This window comes from Clytia hemisphaerica, unplaced genomic scaffold, assembly GCF_902728285.1.
Source record: "Clytia hemisphaerica strain Z4C2 unplaced genomic scaffold, Clytia hemisphaerica genome assembly, whole genome shotgun sequence".
Lineage (NCBI taxonomy): Eukaryota > Metazoa > Cnidaria > Hydrozoa > Leptothecata > Clytiidae > Clytia > Clytia hemisphaerica.
Genome location: NW_027103286.1, coordinates 1,843,083 through 1,859,215, shown reverse-complemented (window position 1 = coordinate 1,859,215; position 16,133 = coordinate 1,843,083). Strand labels below are relative to the sequence as shown.

The following is a 16,133-nucleotide window of genomic DNA, read 5'->3' as shown; positions in this document are numbered from 1 at the left end:
ATTTTTTGTTTACTTAAAAATGTAAAAAGATAATTAATCGAGGTATAATCATCATCATAATATTCATTACTGCTTATTTAAGCTATACTATCTCAATAGTAACCTACGATCTGTCAGGAAATCTGCCTTGAAAAATTAAATGATGGTAATTCTTGGAAATTTTAGAATTAATCAAGTAAGCTTTAGTTGATATCACAATTCAGTGGAATTTCGCCGATTCGAACTTTTTTTTGAACAAATCCCCAGTTAAAAAGGCGAAACCTTAATTAAATATTTTCTATAATTCGAATCTGTTTGCGGTTGAATTAAATTTAACCTTTGAAGTTCGAATCAGCAAAAGTCCACTGTATCTATTTCTTCTACAAGAAAACTAAAAATATTTGCATACAAATTCAATAACTTGTGCTCTTTTTAAACTAATATTACATACACATTTCATTTTTTGAAAGTTAAAAATTTTACTCATAAAACAGCTATTTACAAATCAAGTTTTTGAAACCTATATCTTCTCATTCTATGCATAACAATACGATTAATTAAATCGATAAGAAAATTTTAGGGAGAAATTAAAAGCAACATTTACTACATTTGGTCATTTACCTAATCGGCCCTTCTACGACCGGCGGCCGCTTTTACGACGGTCCTTATTGCACTAAAGCTTACTTTCCACTTTTGATTCCGATTCCTTACGCCAGCAACTAAATATTAACGCCAATAAGAGCCTACGTAAAAAGGTCTGATAAGGTAGTCAATGTATTTATTTTATCGTGCAAAAAATATAAATTGATAGTTTATTTAATATAAATGATTCTTTTTAGAACTTGAACACTTCTTGAGCGGTACTTTCTTCTTTCGCCGTTCTCTTTGTTGACCGGATTGTCCAGTAGAGTTGCTTCATTTCCGATTTCAAATCGGAACGAAACCGCAGCTTACGAATTTGATATTCTTTTAATCAACTCTTCAACCATTATCATTATCAATCATTATCAACACGTCAAATGTCATTTTGCTGTTAAAAATAATGTTGATAGCAATGTTTAACTCGTTTATGCCATAGTTTCTTGTTCTGCAGTGTGCTCTTTTAACGTTTGTTGCGAGGTAGTTTTCGAGCTTGGTTGCGGTGCAGGGGAAACACGGATAGGTCCGATACCGATAGCGGACATTGCTGATTGTTTTCCTTTCTTCCATTTTTCAAAGAATCCAAGATCTTTGGACATGATTTCGTGATAACGGATTTTATTCTTCAGTTCTTCTTCGTTGTTTGTCTTTTCACGAAGCCATCCGTCCACACCGAATGAATAACCTGAACAAAGGAAAAAGACATCTCTTTTAAAGTATTGACACCGCTATCTTATCTAAAGACGTCTTTTTTAAAACGGGGTTTACAGCTCTAGCGTCTCAAACGGACTTTCGTCTTCAAAAAGGCTTTTCTGTTTTAGAATTCAGCAAAATTCATCAAATTATTGAAAATCGTGTCTGATTTATGTTGTTGAGTCCATTTTCCGTCTGCTATGGAAAACTTTGCTGTGACCACGGTTTTAAAGTGTGGATCCCGCTGTCTTATCAACCAGCACACTTTGCACTCTCTTTCAAGAAAAGATGGTTTGGTGCATAGTCTAGAAATCTCTTCAAAGTATCTTTTACTTTCTATATTTTACTCATGAGAAGATCTTACTTTGATGATCAATATTGATTTTTGGTTGAATTTCTCTCAAGATTTCAGCTCTAAATTCTAAGCTAACGAACGCACTTATTAAACGTTCATTAATATATTTCATGCAAACGGTCATGCTTACACCAATGCTCGTACCTAGGGCCACTGATTGCATCACTTTTTAATTTTACTGATAGACTTGACTTTGAAATTCGTTTCGTAGTTACTTTGTACCGGAATGTATATCTCACGTATAACGTAGCATAGTACGAAAATTAATTTTGAAATTTCCTTAGATATTGGGTCTGTTTACAGACAAACTAAGGGACTGGATTCGAGTATGTGTTCTTACCTTTCTTCCAGAAGAGTCGTTTCAATTCTCGTTCATGATCACCACTCATAGTATTGATCATCTCTGATATCTCATCACAAAATTCACCCACCGATTCTGCCAAATCTTCTTCCAACAATTCACGGTGTTCTTCGCCTAAGAGAGTGTACAAAGGTTGAATGAGAGATGAATGGGTGCTGTTTCGTTTTGTGCCTTAAACTTACCTTCTTTAATGCTTGTTCGCTCAGGAGCCACCTGCGCAGTCAAGGTGTATTAATGTATCTTTCGAATAAAATAAGAAAACTTACTGAAAGGTTTGATTTTAGAGTTTTGAATGCGTTTGAAGATTTGTTCCCAGATGACACCAAGGATGGCCAGAACCACATAACTGATCAATCCAAATTTGACAAAGTTTTTAAATTCTGGTGAGTCTTGATCGATAAGCCCTGTATCCTTCTCTGTCTCCACTTTCTTGACCTGTAAGATTGAGGAAAATCATGTAAATTTTGTGATATACAAAATTATAGTGAGACTTTGTCCATCTCTTAAAAGCAACCTGGTCTTTATCTCATGTAGCCGAACGACAACTAAATTCTCAAACATCAGAAATCGTAAAATGAACTGATCACAGGCAATATTCCAGAGTTTTGATGAATTCTTTTCACATTTCTTTCTCATGCATACCTCTAATTTCCCATCAGTTGCATTTTCAACCATATTTTTGATCAAATCTTGACTGAATTTGACATATGATCGAATTTCAGTCTCCATTCTCAACAGATCACCAGACAAAATGATACCCCAGCCTGCTGGTTCTGGAATCAATTTAGCAATCTTTAGTTTACGCTCAGTCAGCTTGTCTGCCATATCTGCAGCGACCAATGAGTCAATCAGGATACCATCAACGAATCGATCGGCAAGGTCACCAATCATCTGATCGTTGTCGGTATAAATCTTTCCGCTTGGATAATCCGAATCTAAAGAAAAAGAAATATTTCAAAAATCGTTATTCCTTTGAAAGGAAAGTAAAAAACCTTCCTTGTTTTCGGCCGACATTTTATTTGAAAAAAAATCAATTCGTTTTAAAGTCTATTCACGATAAGTGTGCACTGTTTTTTCTTTTACCTATAACTTTTGAAGGAATTCTTCAATCTTTATAAATTTGGTATCATTGGAAAGATATTAGTAAGTGGAACAATTTGAAATAAAAAAATCTTTAAAAAAATTCTAAAAATGAGGATGAAAATGAAGAAGAAAAAAAGGAAGATCTTGTAGAAAAGTGCTATAACTATCATTTTCACTGAAGTGAATCCTCGATCATCGAACGTCATCACTGTGAAAAAAATTCTCAAAAATAATCGTTCAGTCAAAAGATATCAAACAAAGTTATAAGCTGATTGACGTCTAAAAACGCTGTTTTCTGCAGTTTTTTGCTGTTTTTGGGGGTCAATCACTTATTAACTTTGTATCATAACTTTATATTGAATAAATATTTTAATGAAATTTCTTCACAGTGATGATCTCCTAAGATCAAAGAATCTCTCCAGTAAAAATGAAAGTTATAGCATTTTTCTACAAGATCTTCCTTTTTTTCTTCTTCATTTTCATCTTCATTTTTAGATTTTTTTTAAAGATTTTTTTATTTCAAATTGTTCCACTCGCTAATACCTTTCCAATGATACCAAATTTATAAAGATTGAAGAATTCCTTCAAAAGTTATAGGTAAATGAAAAAAGAGTGCACACTTATCGTGAATAGACTTTAGTAAGTGTTCTTGTGCTTAGACCAAGCTCGGTTGCTGTTTCTTCAATGTAATGAATATTATATCTTTCCTATCAAAAGAATCTCAATATATAGCAGAGAGTTATTAATTAAGATTGAGATTCACATTTAAATCACTTCAAATATTGGTCCCCCAATCTCTTCAATTTGAATCTTTCTCTAATTTGAAGAATATTTTCAGTCGAATAATAGATAGAGAGTCAACTGAATAAGCCTTACTGGTATGGTTCAAAATAGCGTTTCTTCGAACACCCAAATTGTACTCAAACGAATGGTGGATAGCAGCTACTCTTGCTCCATAAATCTTCGGATCACCTTCCAAGTTGATTGAAGTCATAGACGTGGTGATTGCTCCGATAACGATACCATTGATAATAGGTCCCATTAACATCCAACAGATGGCCACAATCTGTGCAGCAAAACTTCGTGGTGTCTTGTCACCATAACTAAAGAGATTACACATAATGATTTTCAATTTGTTTCATTATGATATGTTTGGTGAGGAGGTAGTCTAGATCTTGCTAGACGACTTAAGTCAGACGTTGCAGAAAAAAGCAAAAAATAATGGAAGGGATAAATTGACATTATCCCGTATACATTATCGTATTATCATATAACAACCACATCACTTTATTATACGGATTACAAACGGCTCCGGTCTAAGTCAATTGAAATTTAGCATTCTTTTGTTGGCTGTAATCTTGAATGATGCTACCATCGTCGTTTTTTGTCATAGTGTATTAATCAAGTCATCAATGAAAAATGAGAATTCGCCATATAGCACCGGCCTCTGACTTTATTATCTGAGAGACATTATAGTAGTAACTTTAGACATTTTCTTACGCAAAGATATCGATGTCTTGATTAGCCAACTAATCTAGAGGAGGGGCTCATTCATGATATTCATGACGTAATGTTTTCTATGGAAATGCCCTGGTTTTAGCCTGTAGTGGCAAATTTAAACTAGACAAATGTTTGTGTAAAATTTGCCACTACTGGTAAAAACCGGGGTCTTTCCGTAGAAAACTTAACGTCATGAATATCATGAATTCGTGAAAAATATATCTTTTTCATTTTGTTTTTGAGAATATGGCGGTGGAAGAAAAGAGCAGTGGTTATAGAAGGTACTCAAAATTAGTAACAGAGAGTGTTTTTTATTATTGCTCTCCATAAAAATTTTTGGAGACCTTTTGAAACCACCGTTAAAAAGGAAGACTTTTGATTGGTTACTCACCCAACTGTTGTCATACTGACAAAAGCCCAGTATGTTCCATGGTAAAGCCCTTGAATGAAACTCTCGTTTGGAAAGTCTTCCTTGTTTTCATGACAATCCTGCGAAAGATGAAAGAGGTGTTTTTTACAAGTTCAATTCAAGTCTACGTGTTATTCTACTGTTATTCTACTGTTGTTCAGTAAATGTTGTCATTTGTAAGAAATCGTACCTCGCAAAGTTCTCCAATTGCTGTAAATGTATTAGAATCATAAATCATCATGCACTATGTTTAAAAAAGCACCCCTTGCTCAGTCACAAAAGATAAGGAAAAGCAGAAAACCTTAATTTGATTGAAACATATTATACATGTCAATATAACTTACAGCAATCCAGATAACAATTCCAGCCACCATTGAGAAAAGAACAATGATAATAATTGCAGGCCAACAGCTTGCCAATGACGTCATAATGGCTGCAGTTTTGTCTAGCTCCGCTTCAGGATCACGCACAACCCAGGCGATTCCAGGGCTACCAATAACTGACACATACTTGAAGTCTGATTGGAATGTTTCGATTTCAGCGCGCCCAAACATTGCAACATGCATGTGAACATTGTCTGCCACCATCTGCTTCAAGTTGTTCTCGCCTTAGTGGAAAAGGGAAGGTGGATCAATATTCTGATAATTGTCGGATTCAAGGCAACGTTATCTACCTTGGATATTTGTGACTATCAAATGTAAAACCTATTGGTTGTATCGTTGTTGTTACAGTTTTAAAAGGTCTTTCGTCTTAGACGGATTTTCAACTCAGCGAAGTCTAAACAAAGGCTTTTCCGTCTCAAAATTCTGCATTTTTCCCAAAGTTAACGTTTCCTTCTCAGACGAAAAACCTTCTTCTAAACACTGTTATTAGACAGTAACGTTTCAATAAATGAACAAAAAATTTCTTACTTGTTCTCTTGGGAGAATGTCCAGATTTGCTTCGATCCCAGTAAATACTGGAGCTGTAATAATCACAACTACCACACATTTGGTCCAACATTCCCTTCAAATACGTTGGCCATATACCGGACACTGATCCATCTGGATTTTCTGACACGTAAGGTTTATTTTCGAACCATGCACTGTAAATGTTTTGTGGACATCTACATGTTTCTAGAAAGGAGAGAGCAAGAAAAAAGTATCAGTTCATTGTCTTCATTATCATATGTATCACTTTAGTTTAATGGTTTACATCCACAAGGAGTGTTTAGTCTGATGATTTAGCAATTTTTATTCTACGAGAGGTAATCGTTTCACCATTTATCAACCCCGATTATTCCTTTCATTCCGTGCACGTAAAGAGAAAATCAATCAAAGAGAAAATATATAATATATCGAGTAGTATACTCACCGACGAAAGCTGGTGTACTTGCAACTCCTCTCCCAACACTGGTCAACCCATAAATTTCAATTTTCGTTTCCGTATACACAGGTAGGTTCCTCAAAACGTACGTGGTGGTGAACTTGTCAAGCTAAAAAAGTGAATTATAAAACTTTTTATTAGAAAACCTTTACTTGAAGGATAGTATATTTTCATTCCTAGGTTTCTCCATGAACGGATTTAACTCATATCGTTTGGAAGGATGCAAACGCAGTCATCCTCTCTATAACTCGAGCCAGGTTGCCTCGTTTCTTTCGCAGGAAATGGTCAATTTCCAATCGCTCAAATTGTTTTCCCTAATCTGACACCATACGTAAAAATATAACGTTAAATTAACGTAGATATAAAATAACATTGAATGTCACCCGGACTTGTGATGAACTCTTTCAACAGAATTTGCCTCCTACCTGAACTGTTGTCATATCAGGAAATTCTCTGACATCTTTACCAACTTTGCTGTAACCATATGTGAACAAGTATCCTGTAAGAATTCCGTTCAGATATTCTTCCGGGATGTGATCCCATCTCACCACAGATTCCATTGGATGTGCGGGGTCTGGTAACCATTGTGTGATGACTGGGCCTCTGATTGGTGCTGGAATAAACATAATTGATTTTTCGTTGATAAAGTGGTAAACACGATTGTACTTGAATGCCACTTGAATTTTGTGAGCGGAGTTACCCTAACTCTTACCTTAAGATTAAAATTTGCGTACCTCTTGACTATAAATCACATTACTTGTCAAAACGGTCTTGTTTTTTCGACTAGTCTCGGTTCATTCTTCATGACTATAATATTTGTAATTATATCAAAGAATCAAACTCGTTTAGACTTTTGCGGAAAGACATAAAAATCACTTACTTCCTTCTTGAGTACTTTGTACACACCATCCTCTGGGACCAAGTCCTGCATTGGTCATTGCTCGAATATAAATTTCATATTTGGTGAAAGGTTCAAGACCACCCAAAATATTCTCTCGTATGCCTGACGTAAATGTCATGCGTGTATAATTCGTTCCTGTATTGTACTTGACGAATTCTAATTGGTAGCCTTTCATGTAGCCGTTCCATTTGTTTGGGTCGAGATGATCCCAGGACAATGCGATCTCCGTTTCTGATTCTTGTTTACATTGGAAATGTGGTGGTACATCCGTTGGCACTGAAAAGGGCAAAGGATTTTCAAACTCAAAGTTCCCCAGCTGGCACACAACGTTTTTTCAACGTTCATCTAACGTTAAATGGACGTTGTGAACGTTAGATAAACGTCGAAGCAACGTTGTGTGCCAGCACGGTCATCAACTTAGATGAGCCATGAATAAACTAAGATTTTTATGTTCCAAGATTAAAGGACAAGTAATACTCTGTCTACCTCTGATCCTGCATTGATTCATTTCACCACTTCCATTACGTTGTTAATTTAAGTAGATATTCTCAAGTTGAAAGACCTTTGTAAGACTGCGGTCTCTATCAGATTCGGAACAAGAACTTTACCTTAAACTAAAAGATGATTCACCTATTAAGTGCCAGTGACACCATATGAAATTGTTTAATCATTCCTGCTGGTAGGTATGGAAGTAGGAGCACCGTCACCCCATGTCGCCCTGTTTTTTGAACCCACTCAAATGAAATCGACGTGTACGCGTATTTGAAATCAAGAAATATTCAAAAATTTGAAGTTATAGAGTGATGTATGGTGTTCTAAATTTCGCTATGTAGTAATGGAATTTAATGGGTTAAAGTTCGAATAACTTTGAAGCAACTTACAGCCTTCATGAGTTTGGCAATCAACATAACTTGAGGAGATACCATTACCAGCTTCATGGAAAGCCAAGACACGTGATGTATACAATGTATATGGTTTCAAATAATCAACGATCAGTGAGGTGGTTTGATTACCCTATTGGTGAAGGAGGATATGAGATGTGATGCTCACAATCTAACTAATTGTTAAAGGATATATCAAACAAATATTTGAACGATTGCGCTCGATATGTAAAGGCCAACTTCCAAGTCTGGTTGCTTGATCAGTGATATTCCGATTTAAGGTCTTTATTTTCGAGCATAATACTAGAAATGCTCTTAAAAAAGCCCTTCTCATAGACCCACTGGAAAAATTGGCCATAATATCGTCCCCAGTGGAAAACTATACTCTAATTTTTGTCCACGCTGAAAATAATCAAATAAGCAAATCCCAACTGCAAAATATTGTGCTATTTTTTCCATCCCCATTGAATTTTCTGGCTAGAAAACAATGGTATTCCAATCCCAAACTATAAAATCGATGGAATATCAATCCCAATCAAATTTTGGTCCGTTATTTTTACCCCCACTGGCTGATAAAATCCCACCGGGTCTGTGAGAAGAGTGTGTATTAAACCAAATCCTAAACTTTGTTGGATTAAACTCTTTGTTATTTTCAACAAAATTCGATTCTGCAGAATCAAAATATATCTTACCATGATTGTTTTACTGAGCCAAGGATTGTCATCACCGAACTCTTTGAAAAACACTGTATATCCAACAATGTAGTACGAAGGATGGTTATAAATCACTTTCGACCAATCCAATTGGACTCTGGTGGCACTTAAGGCTACGGCTGTTACATTGACAGGTTGGCCAGGGACATCTGGACTGCTCAAGGAGATGGGTCGAACAGGCATATCATTGATGTAACCAACATCTTCGATGGCGTTTTGTAAAACCATGATTTCACCTTGTGGAACTGCTTTGAATTCTAATGTGAAGTTTGCAATGACACCATTAGCATATGCATGTTGGATAAGGCTGGCTGAGACCTGTGGAAGAAATAAGGTGTTAAAAATCTATCAGACAAGAAAAAACATTACAAAATTAGGCTTAGCAAAGTCTTAGAAGCTGTCTGTCATACCAGTCCACTTATTGTAACATTGTATTACATATCCAATCTTTCAGAAATGCACAAGTATTTAGACTCGTGATTTCCTTTCCAACGATTCAAAGAACTATCTCTGCGAATAAAACATTCCTGTCTCATTTCTACTCTCCTAATAACCTACGCTATTAAGATACTTACCAAAAGCAGGCTCATCCAAAGGTGCCTCATAATTCCCTCCAGAAAGTGAAAATAAAAGTAAAACGTTCAAACCAAAAAAAATTGTCAATGTTCTTGATATTTTTACGACCTCGTCACATAATAGTGTTTCTTTTATTCAAAACTTACGTAAAAAATAAAACAAAAAACAAATTATCGAAGAAAATAAAAAAGTTTATCCCTCTCAATATATTGAAAAACGATTTTTTTTTTCACTTATAATTTTCCTTCAATATTATGTGATAATTTACATCTAACCAATCAGAACACTTGAAAATTTTATTCCTTATTTTTTTTCATGAAACAATTTATAATTTATAAGGAATATATTTATTCAGTAACAATTATTCAACTAGGAATCTATATTCAATATATATTTAAAAAAAGTCAAAAATGAGAGAAAATATTTTTTCAAAATCAACAAACGGTTGCTAATGGTAATTTCAAAACCTCGGAAAACCCGGGGGTTGTTTCCATCAGTTTTAAAGGCAAAGCCTAAAATGCATTTGATATTTTTCATCTCGAAAGAAGACTAATATTTTCCCCTCAAATTAATATAACCAAGGTGTGATGTTTTCTCAACAAATTTTCAAATTTCTCCGAAATCTTTCTTCTTTTACAGTTTTAATAAAAAATATCCTCCCCCTGTTAATAATATTCTCGCAAATGAACTTCAAATTCAAAAAACAGTCAAAACTTTTAGAATTCATCTATCACAAACATTCAGATTTTTTAAATTATTGATGGTAGTGGGTCGGTATTCCTATTTGGTGGATTTTCCATTAATTTTTTTTCTGAATAATAACGGCCTTCATACGGTTCAACAGAATCAAAGTTACTAAGGAGGTCACGCTGATTTCCATTCAATATTCATATTTCAAATAGGTTTCGTTGGTAAACTCGGTAAACTTAACTCCCTCTGTTTTGTCATTTTTCAATTTGAACTCTTTTATCGTGACATAAATTATCCTTCTTTCTGTTCTAATGCGCCAATCTAAAACGTCGAATTCCACTCCTAAAAGCTAAGAAGGGACATGTGTTGGTCATTATGGCTACAGTTCTTCATTCCTCACTTGTCAAGTTCAGGGCCTTTCTCGCAGGACCACTATACATGCATGTTTTTATTGGGGACACTCAAGATCTAACTGTCACCTCCTTTGTTAGGTGGCCGGCCTCTAAAAAGTGCTCCTCATCACGCAATCACGCAAGAATTACCAATCATGGCATCACAAAAACCTCTTGGATTTTTTCTTGGTTGGAGGAGGGGGCTTTAGACAGTAGCGGCCATAACTCTTTTCGTTTCAACTTGTACCAGACGCTCACGTCTTTTGTAAAGCATAAGGTCCGATTTCTTATGAGACATTCGCTAAACTTCTCTAGCTCTATAGTCTTTATTTTCACTTCTCTGGAAAAGGCTTTCTTAGTAAAAGTTCCACTACAGTTATAGGTCATTTTGTTGTTGTATATGTGCTGTTTATGTTCAAATGACATTATATTTCTTGATGTTTTCGGTGAGTCAGCTTTTAAGCATATTGTTATCATGTTTTTAAAGTCTTTACCATTTGTTTTGGTGTAGGCGTTGTGGAAAGTTATATTCGGCAACAAGTTATAAGAATCAATATTGTTGTCATTTTTCTCCCAACTAAAACAAAATAGCGATCCGCGATCCGCGATTTTATTGTCTTATAAGATGTATCCAATTTGTCTGTTTCATTAGTTCAGACATCTCAAATTGTGTGTAAATTCTGGTAAAGTTTTAGAACGTGCTACTCTGTTTCCTTCCTCGGTTGTATACAGTATCCCGCAAATACGGTTTAATATAATGATTTAGATTTATGCGTTAAAATATTCAGTCAATAGTCAGTCAATATTGACTTGCCCTTCTTAATATCGATGGCATTAAATTTTGAGAAGAGAAAAGGGTGGGGATAGTCTTTAAAAAACTTTAGATCGATTCATTATCCATCTAAGTAATTGCCACACGCTGCCGTTTTGTATAATCTTTGAAATAAAAGTCGTTTTGCACCCTGGTGATAAACTCCTGTCTTCTTTTAAGAAGGCTTTATTTTACGAAACTATCATCTTTCGTTTTTTTCATAAAATGGGATCATATTTCGAAGCTTAGTCATGTTCAGACAAGAGATGAGGGGGAAAATGGGATTAGGAAATGCTTACGAAGTATATTCGCATTAATAGGGAGATGTAAGGAAAGAAATCTAGACAGCTTAGATATAATTTTCACTCTGTTTATAGCTTACATCGTCAGGTTTGTTTTGATTTAGACTTAGACTTTTGATATAGGTATCTTACCTTATTTTACTCTTATCTAGCCAGCTATGACAAACTTAAGGAAGATTCTCTTAAAATATATAAATTCTGTCCTATTGGGTAGACTTTTAATTGACCAGTTTTTGTTTTCTTTGCAACAACAATCGGAGGGACATGACTATCATATCACCACAGTATAAGGTATAAGAAAGTCGGCTTTCTAATACTATGGTATCACTTATCATCTCAACTCTTTTTCAGGAAGAATATAAATCATCAAAAAATGCAAATGTTTCTCACATCAATCATCATATTTGTGACACTTCTCGTACAAAATACCAGGCCATGTGATGAAGACTACCAAATACTTAATCACCAGAATAAATATCAACTGTTTTCATCCACCAAACATGGTACCTACATGATCCAGAGTTTGATGAGCGTCTCCGAAGGTGGACCATGCGATCGAATTTCTATCGGAGGCTTAATTCGTGTCTTAGCTGTCAAATTTGCTATCGAAACAAGAAAGGTTGCCACGAATCTAAGTATTGGATATCGAATCGACGATACATGTTTAAACTTACCAGTAACCATGAATCGAGGTATTGAGATTATTAATTCTCATGAACAAACAACTTGTTTGGCTACCAACCAAAACACTTGCCCAACCAATCATAACGTCAGAAAATCGAACATTTTTCTAGCAGTTATCGGTGGTTATTTTTCCTTCACAACGATCCCATTATCAAGCCTCTTAAGCGCTTATTCTATTCCACAGTTAAGCTTTGGTGCGTCTTCACCCTTACTGAGTAAACGCAGCCTGTACAAGACTACTTTTCGAAGTATTCCGTCAGATGAGAGTGCAGTACAGGCTCTTATTGACGTCGTTGGTAAATTTGGGTGGACGTACATATACGTTATAGGCTCTGATGACGAATATGGTAAAATTGGTGTCCATTTGTTGAAGAAGCATGCAGCCGAAAATGATGTTTGTATTACGGGAGAAATGTATATTCCTTTCGAATCCAAAGACACACAACGTATTGCAAAAGAAATCGCTTTGGACATGCAGAAACAAGAAAATGCCACCGTTGTTGTTATGTTTAATTATGCACTAAAAATGGGTGAATATATTTTACAAGAAGCTTCTCATTTGAATCTGAGTCGTCTCTATTTGACTGGCGAAGCTTGGAATCCTGAGGTCTTATCTTCAGCAAATATACCGGTGGAGCAACTCGAATCTGTCGTTACTGTCTCCTTGGAGTATGGTCAACCGAGTCAAAAATTCCTTGATTATGTTAACGAAACCATCAATTCATGCTATGATAAAGATATTTGGTTGAAACAATATATTTTTCAACAATCTGGATGCTTAGTGACTTCCAATGATGATTTTGGAAGGCTCACTGGCAAAGATTTAAACAATAAAACTTGTGAAATCGAAAGTAATGACATTTTGCAGCGAATCTTAAATGACAATCCAAGTCAAATTAATAATTTGATCGATTTGGTTGATTCTGTCAGCAATGCTTTAGATGGTTTTACATCAAAGAACTGCCCCTTATCTTCCATTGATTGTGGAACTAGCATCAAGCCCAGTCAAGTCAGCGAGGCGTTAAAAGCAGTCGATTTTCAAACTCGCCGTGGAGACCCATTCAAATATGATCCTAATGGAAATCCAGTCTACGTGTCGTACTCTATCGAGCAAATTCAGTTTGATGCAGTCTCTGGTCAGCACAAATATGAACAGTTAGGACGCTGGGAATCTCAAAGAGAAAAGAGACTCGATATTGACAAAGCAATGATTAGAATACCCTCATGGTCGGGCAATGAAATGCCGACTTCATCATGCAGTGAAAAATGTGTTGCAGGGGAAAAAATCACCGCTAAACAACGTTGTTGTTGGAAATGTGAACGATGTCCTAAAGGATCCATAAGCACCGAACCCAATAGCCTTCAATGTTCACCATGCACCAAGGGTTACCATACTAAAGATTTTATAAATTGTGAATTGACACCGATTAAACATATCACTTTGGAAGACACTATTGGACTAACGACAACGATCATCAGCTGTATAGGGATCGTATTAATGTTTCTGTGTCTCTACTTGTTACGCTATTTGAAGGAAACTGCCATAGTCAAGTCTATGGACGTCAGATTCGTGGCATCATCAACCCTCCTCGTTTTAACATCATTTTGTTACACCTTCTTGCATTTGATTTTACCAACCAATAATATTTGCCGAGTACGAAATATCTTCTTCCATGCTTTATTGACATTGTTCAGTATGGTGCTTCTTTTAAAGAACAGATCTGTTTCCAGATTCATTTCAAAGTTTGTTAATAATAAACAAAGTAGCACGTTTGCCGGTGCTCTGATCTCAGCATTCATTCTTGTATTAGAAACTGCTTTCATCTTAGTCTGGCAATTTATGGAAAGTTTTCCCGTCACCAAAACTCAAGCAAACTATGAATATTTTGAAGAATGTAAATTGGAATTCAGTTTGTATCGAATGTTGGCGTTCGTTTTACCATTCATTATAACTGTGATCGCTTCTGTTCAAAGTTTATCGGAAAGTCATGCTAAAGTACAGTTCGGAGAATATAAATTCCTTCATTATACTTGTTTGGCTTTTTGTATCATCAATGTCGCACATATCATTACTTTAAACTTGGTCAATAACAGGTATCAAGTCTTAGTTTTACTAATCACTACAATGTCTTATGGCATGTTTACATGGGCTGTATAATATGTACCAAAATTTTTCACGGATTTTCCAGCCCTAAACAGGAATCAAAGCAAGTAATGGGAGTATGCAACATTGGTTTTGAGACCAATAAAACAAGTGAAAACGAGACAGGAAGTCAATCTATTTCAAAGAGATTCTCCAAAAGCAAAGAACTTCAAACTTTATAAGTATGTTAGCCGTAAATATTTTTTTGTTATTGCTGTAAGTTATGTATTTTTATTGAAATTTTAAAATGATGTTTGATTAATCCAGATATGAAATTTCCGCTCTGCGACAGAGAGTACACCGCCCAACGACTACCCTAAGGAAAGGGGATCACTTGAACTGATGTAAATATTTTTAGATTTCGAAGAACCCATGGTGAATTATTGCGGAACTAACTTTAACAGTAGTTTTACCAAATTGTTTATCATTTCATTGAAGTAGAAGATTTCTTTTTTCAATTTAGAAGATCTTATTATTTTTAAGAGTCTTTTGAAAGTCTCAGCAACTACTTGGCGTGCTGGATACCCATTAACGGATTCTTGCTTTAGATACTACCTACGGTTTTGTAGAGGTCTGCAATTCAGACTAGCAATTACCTGATCAAGTTCAAAAAACCTATTTCGACAGTTAGTTACCTTATCGGGGAAAACTTCGTCGGGGAAAAGTGACGAAATTTTGGCCAAGTGACGAATATTTTTCCCCGACGAAAATTTTCCCCGATAAGGTATACAGTACTCAAAACTTAGCCTTTCCAACACGCAAGATTTTTTAAAATCCAAAATTTCAAACTGGCATAAAAGCTTGTAAATTGAGAGTTAGACCCGAGTTAGACTATGATTTTGTTGTCATTGGAAAGGTATTTCTATTTTAAATCATATGGTCAGAAGTTATAGCCTTAAATCTAAGACTCTGGATATTTACAAATTTAGAACGAGTATACACGTCACTCGGGTTTGAAGGGTTATTGTAGATTCTCATACTAAACGTAGCTTTAAGCTCAACATAAACTTTGTTTGATGTCAACGAGTGCGTAAATGAGGTAAGTGATTTTTATTCATTATTCTACAATTTTCTGATTTTTCTTTCCTTTATTTGCTCTTTTTACCCCTACAATAATCTCACTACTGTATTTGTCGACGGAATCCAGCACGTTATTTCATTTTCAAGTAATCGAATCAACGCATTTTTGGTATGATTTTCCATTTTTAAAAACACTACTTTTGCCGGAAGGCTGGAAAAAGTATTTTCAGAATTCGATTGTAATTACAATAAATTGGCAGGTGTAGATATTTTTACCAAAAAATGGTCATCAAATACACGTTTTTTTTATAGGAACATCAAAAACTTAACATGCTCTTAACATGTTCTTATTTTCGCCATTTCATTCTGTTAAACTTTCATTTCGCTAAAATTTCTTTTAAGGTGAAACTCTCCAGGAATTTTGTTTATCGACGGTAGGCTGAGTCGCTAGTTACATGCAAAATATAGAAATGAAAAAGAAAAGTAAATATTGAGAATAATAACCATACTTGGCCTTATCATATATTGCCTTATCGTGCACGATTTTTAAACCAAATTGGAACAGACTGTTTTGTTTGTTCGTTCGCGAACGGTTGGCTGAATAGATAATTACATACAAAATGTACTAAGATTAAA

At 35.1% G+C, this 16,133-nt stretch overlaps 2 protein-coding genes across 2 annotated transcripts; one reads left to right on the top strand and one right to left on the bottom strand.

The window, feature by feature from the left end:
• Positions 1–379: 379 nt before the first annotated feature.
• Positions 380–9,682, bottom strand: LOC136806546 (uncharacterized). Its single transcript, XM_067063137.1, has 14 exons — positions 9,455–9,682; positions 8,859–9,197; positions 8,167–8,299; positions 7,265–7,561; positions 6,810–6,997; positions 6,373–6,493; positions 5,931–6,134; positions 5,364–5,626; positions 5,002–5,099; positions 3,987–4,213; positions 2,670–2,962; positions 2,294–2,462; positions 2,007–2,141; positions 380–1,303 (listed from the first exon to the last, which is right to left on the bottom strand). Exons 1-14 carry the CDS (start codon positions 9,482–9,484, stop codon positions 1,047–1,049), a joined length of 2,754 nt encoding a protein of 917 aa, XP_066919238.1. The 5' UTR covers positions 9,485–9,682; the 3' UTR covers positions 380–1,046.
• A 1,553-nt stretch (positions 9,683–11,235) lies between these two features.
• LOC136806535 (metabotropic glutamate receptor 3-like) lies at positions 11,236–14,982 on the top strand. Its single transcript, XM_067063127.1, has one exon. It carries the CDS (start codon positions 12,024–12,026, stop codon positions 14,490–14,492), a length of 2,469 nt encoding a protein of 822 aa, XP_066919228.1. The 5' UTR covers positions 11,236–12,023; the 3' UTR covers positions 14,493–14,982.
• The last annotated feature ends 1,151 nt before the right edge of the window (positions 14,983–16,133 follow it).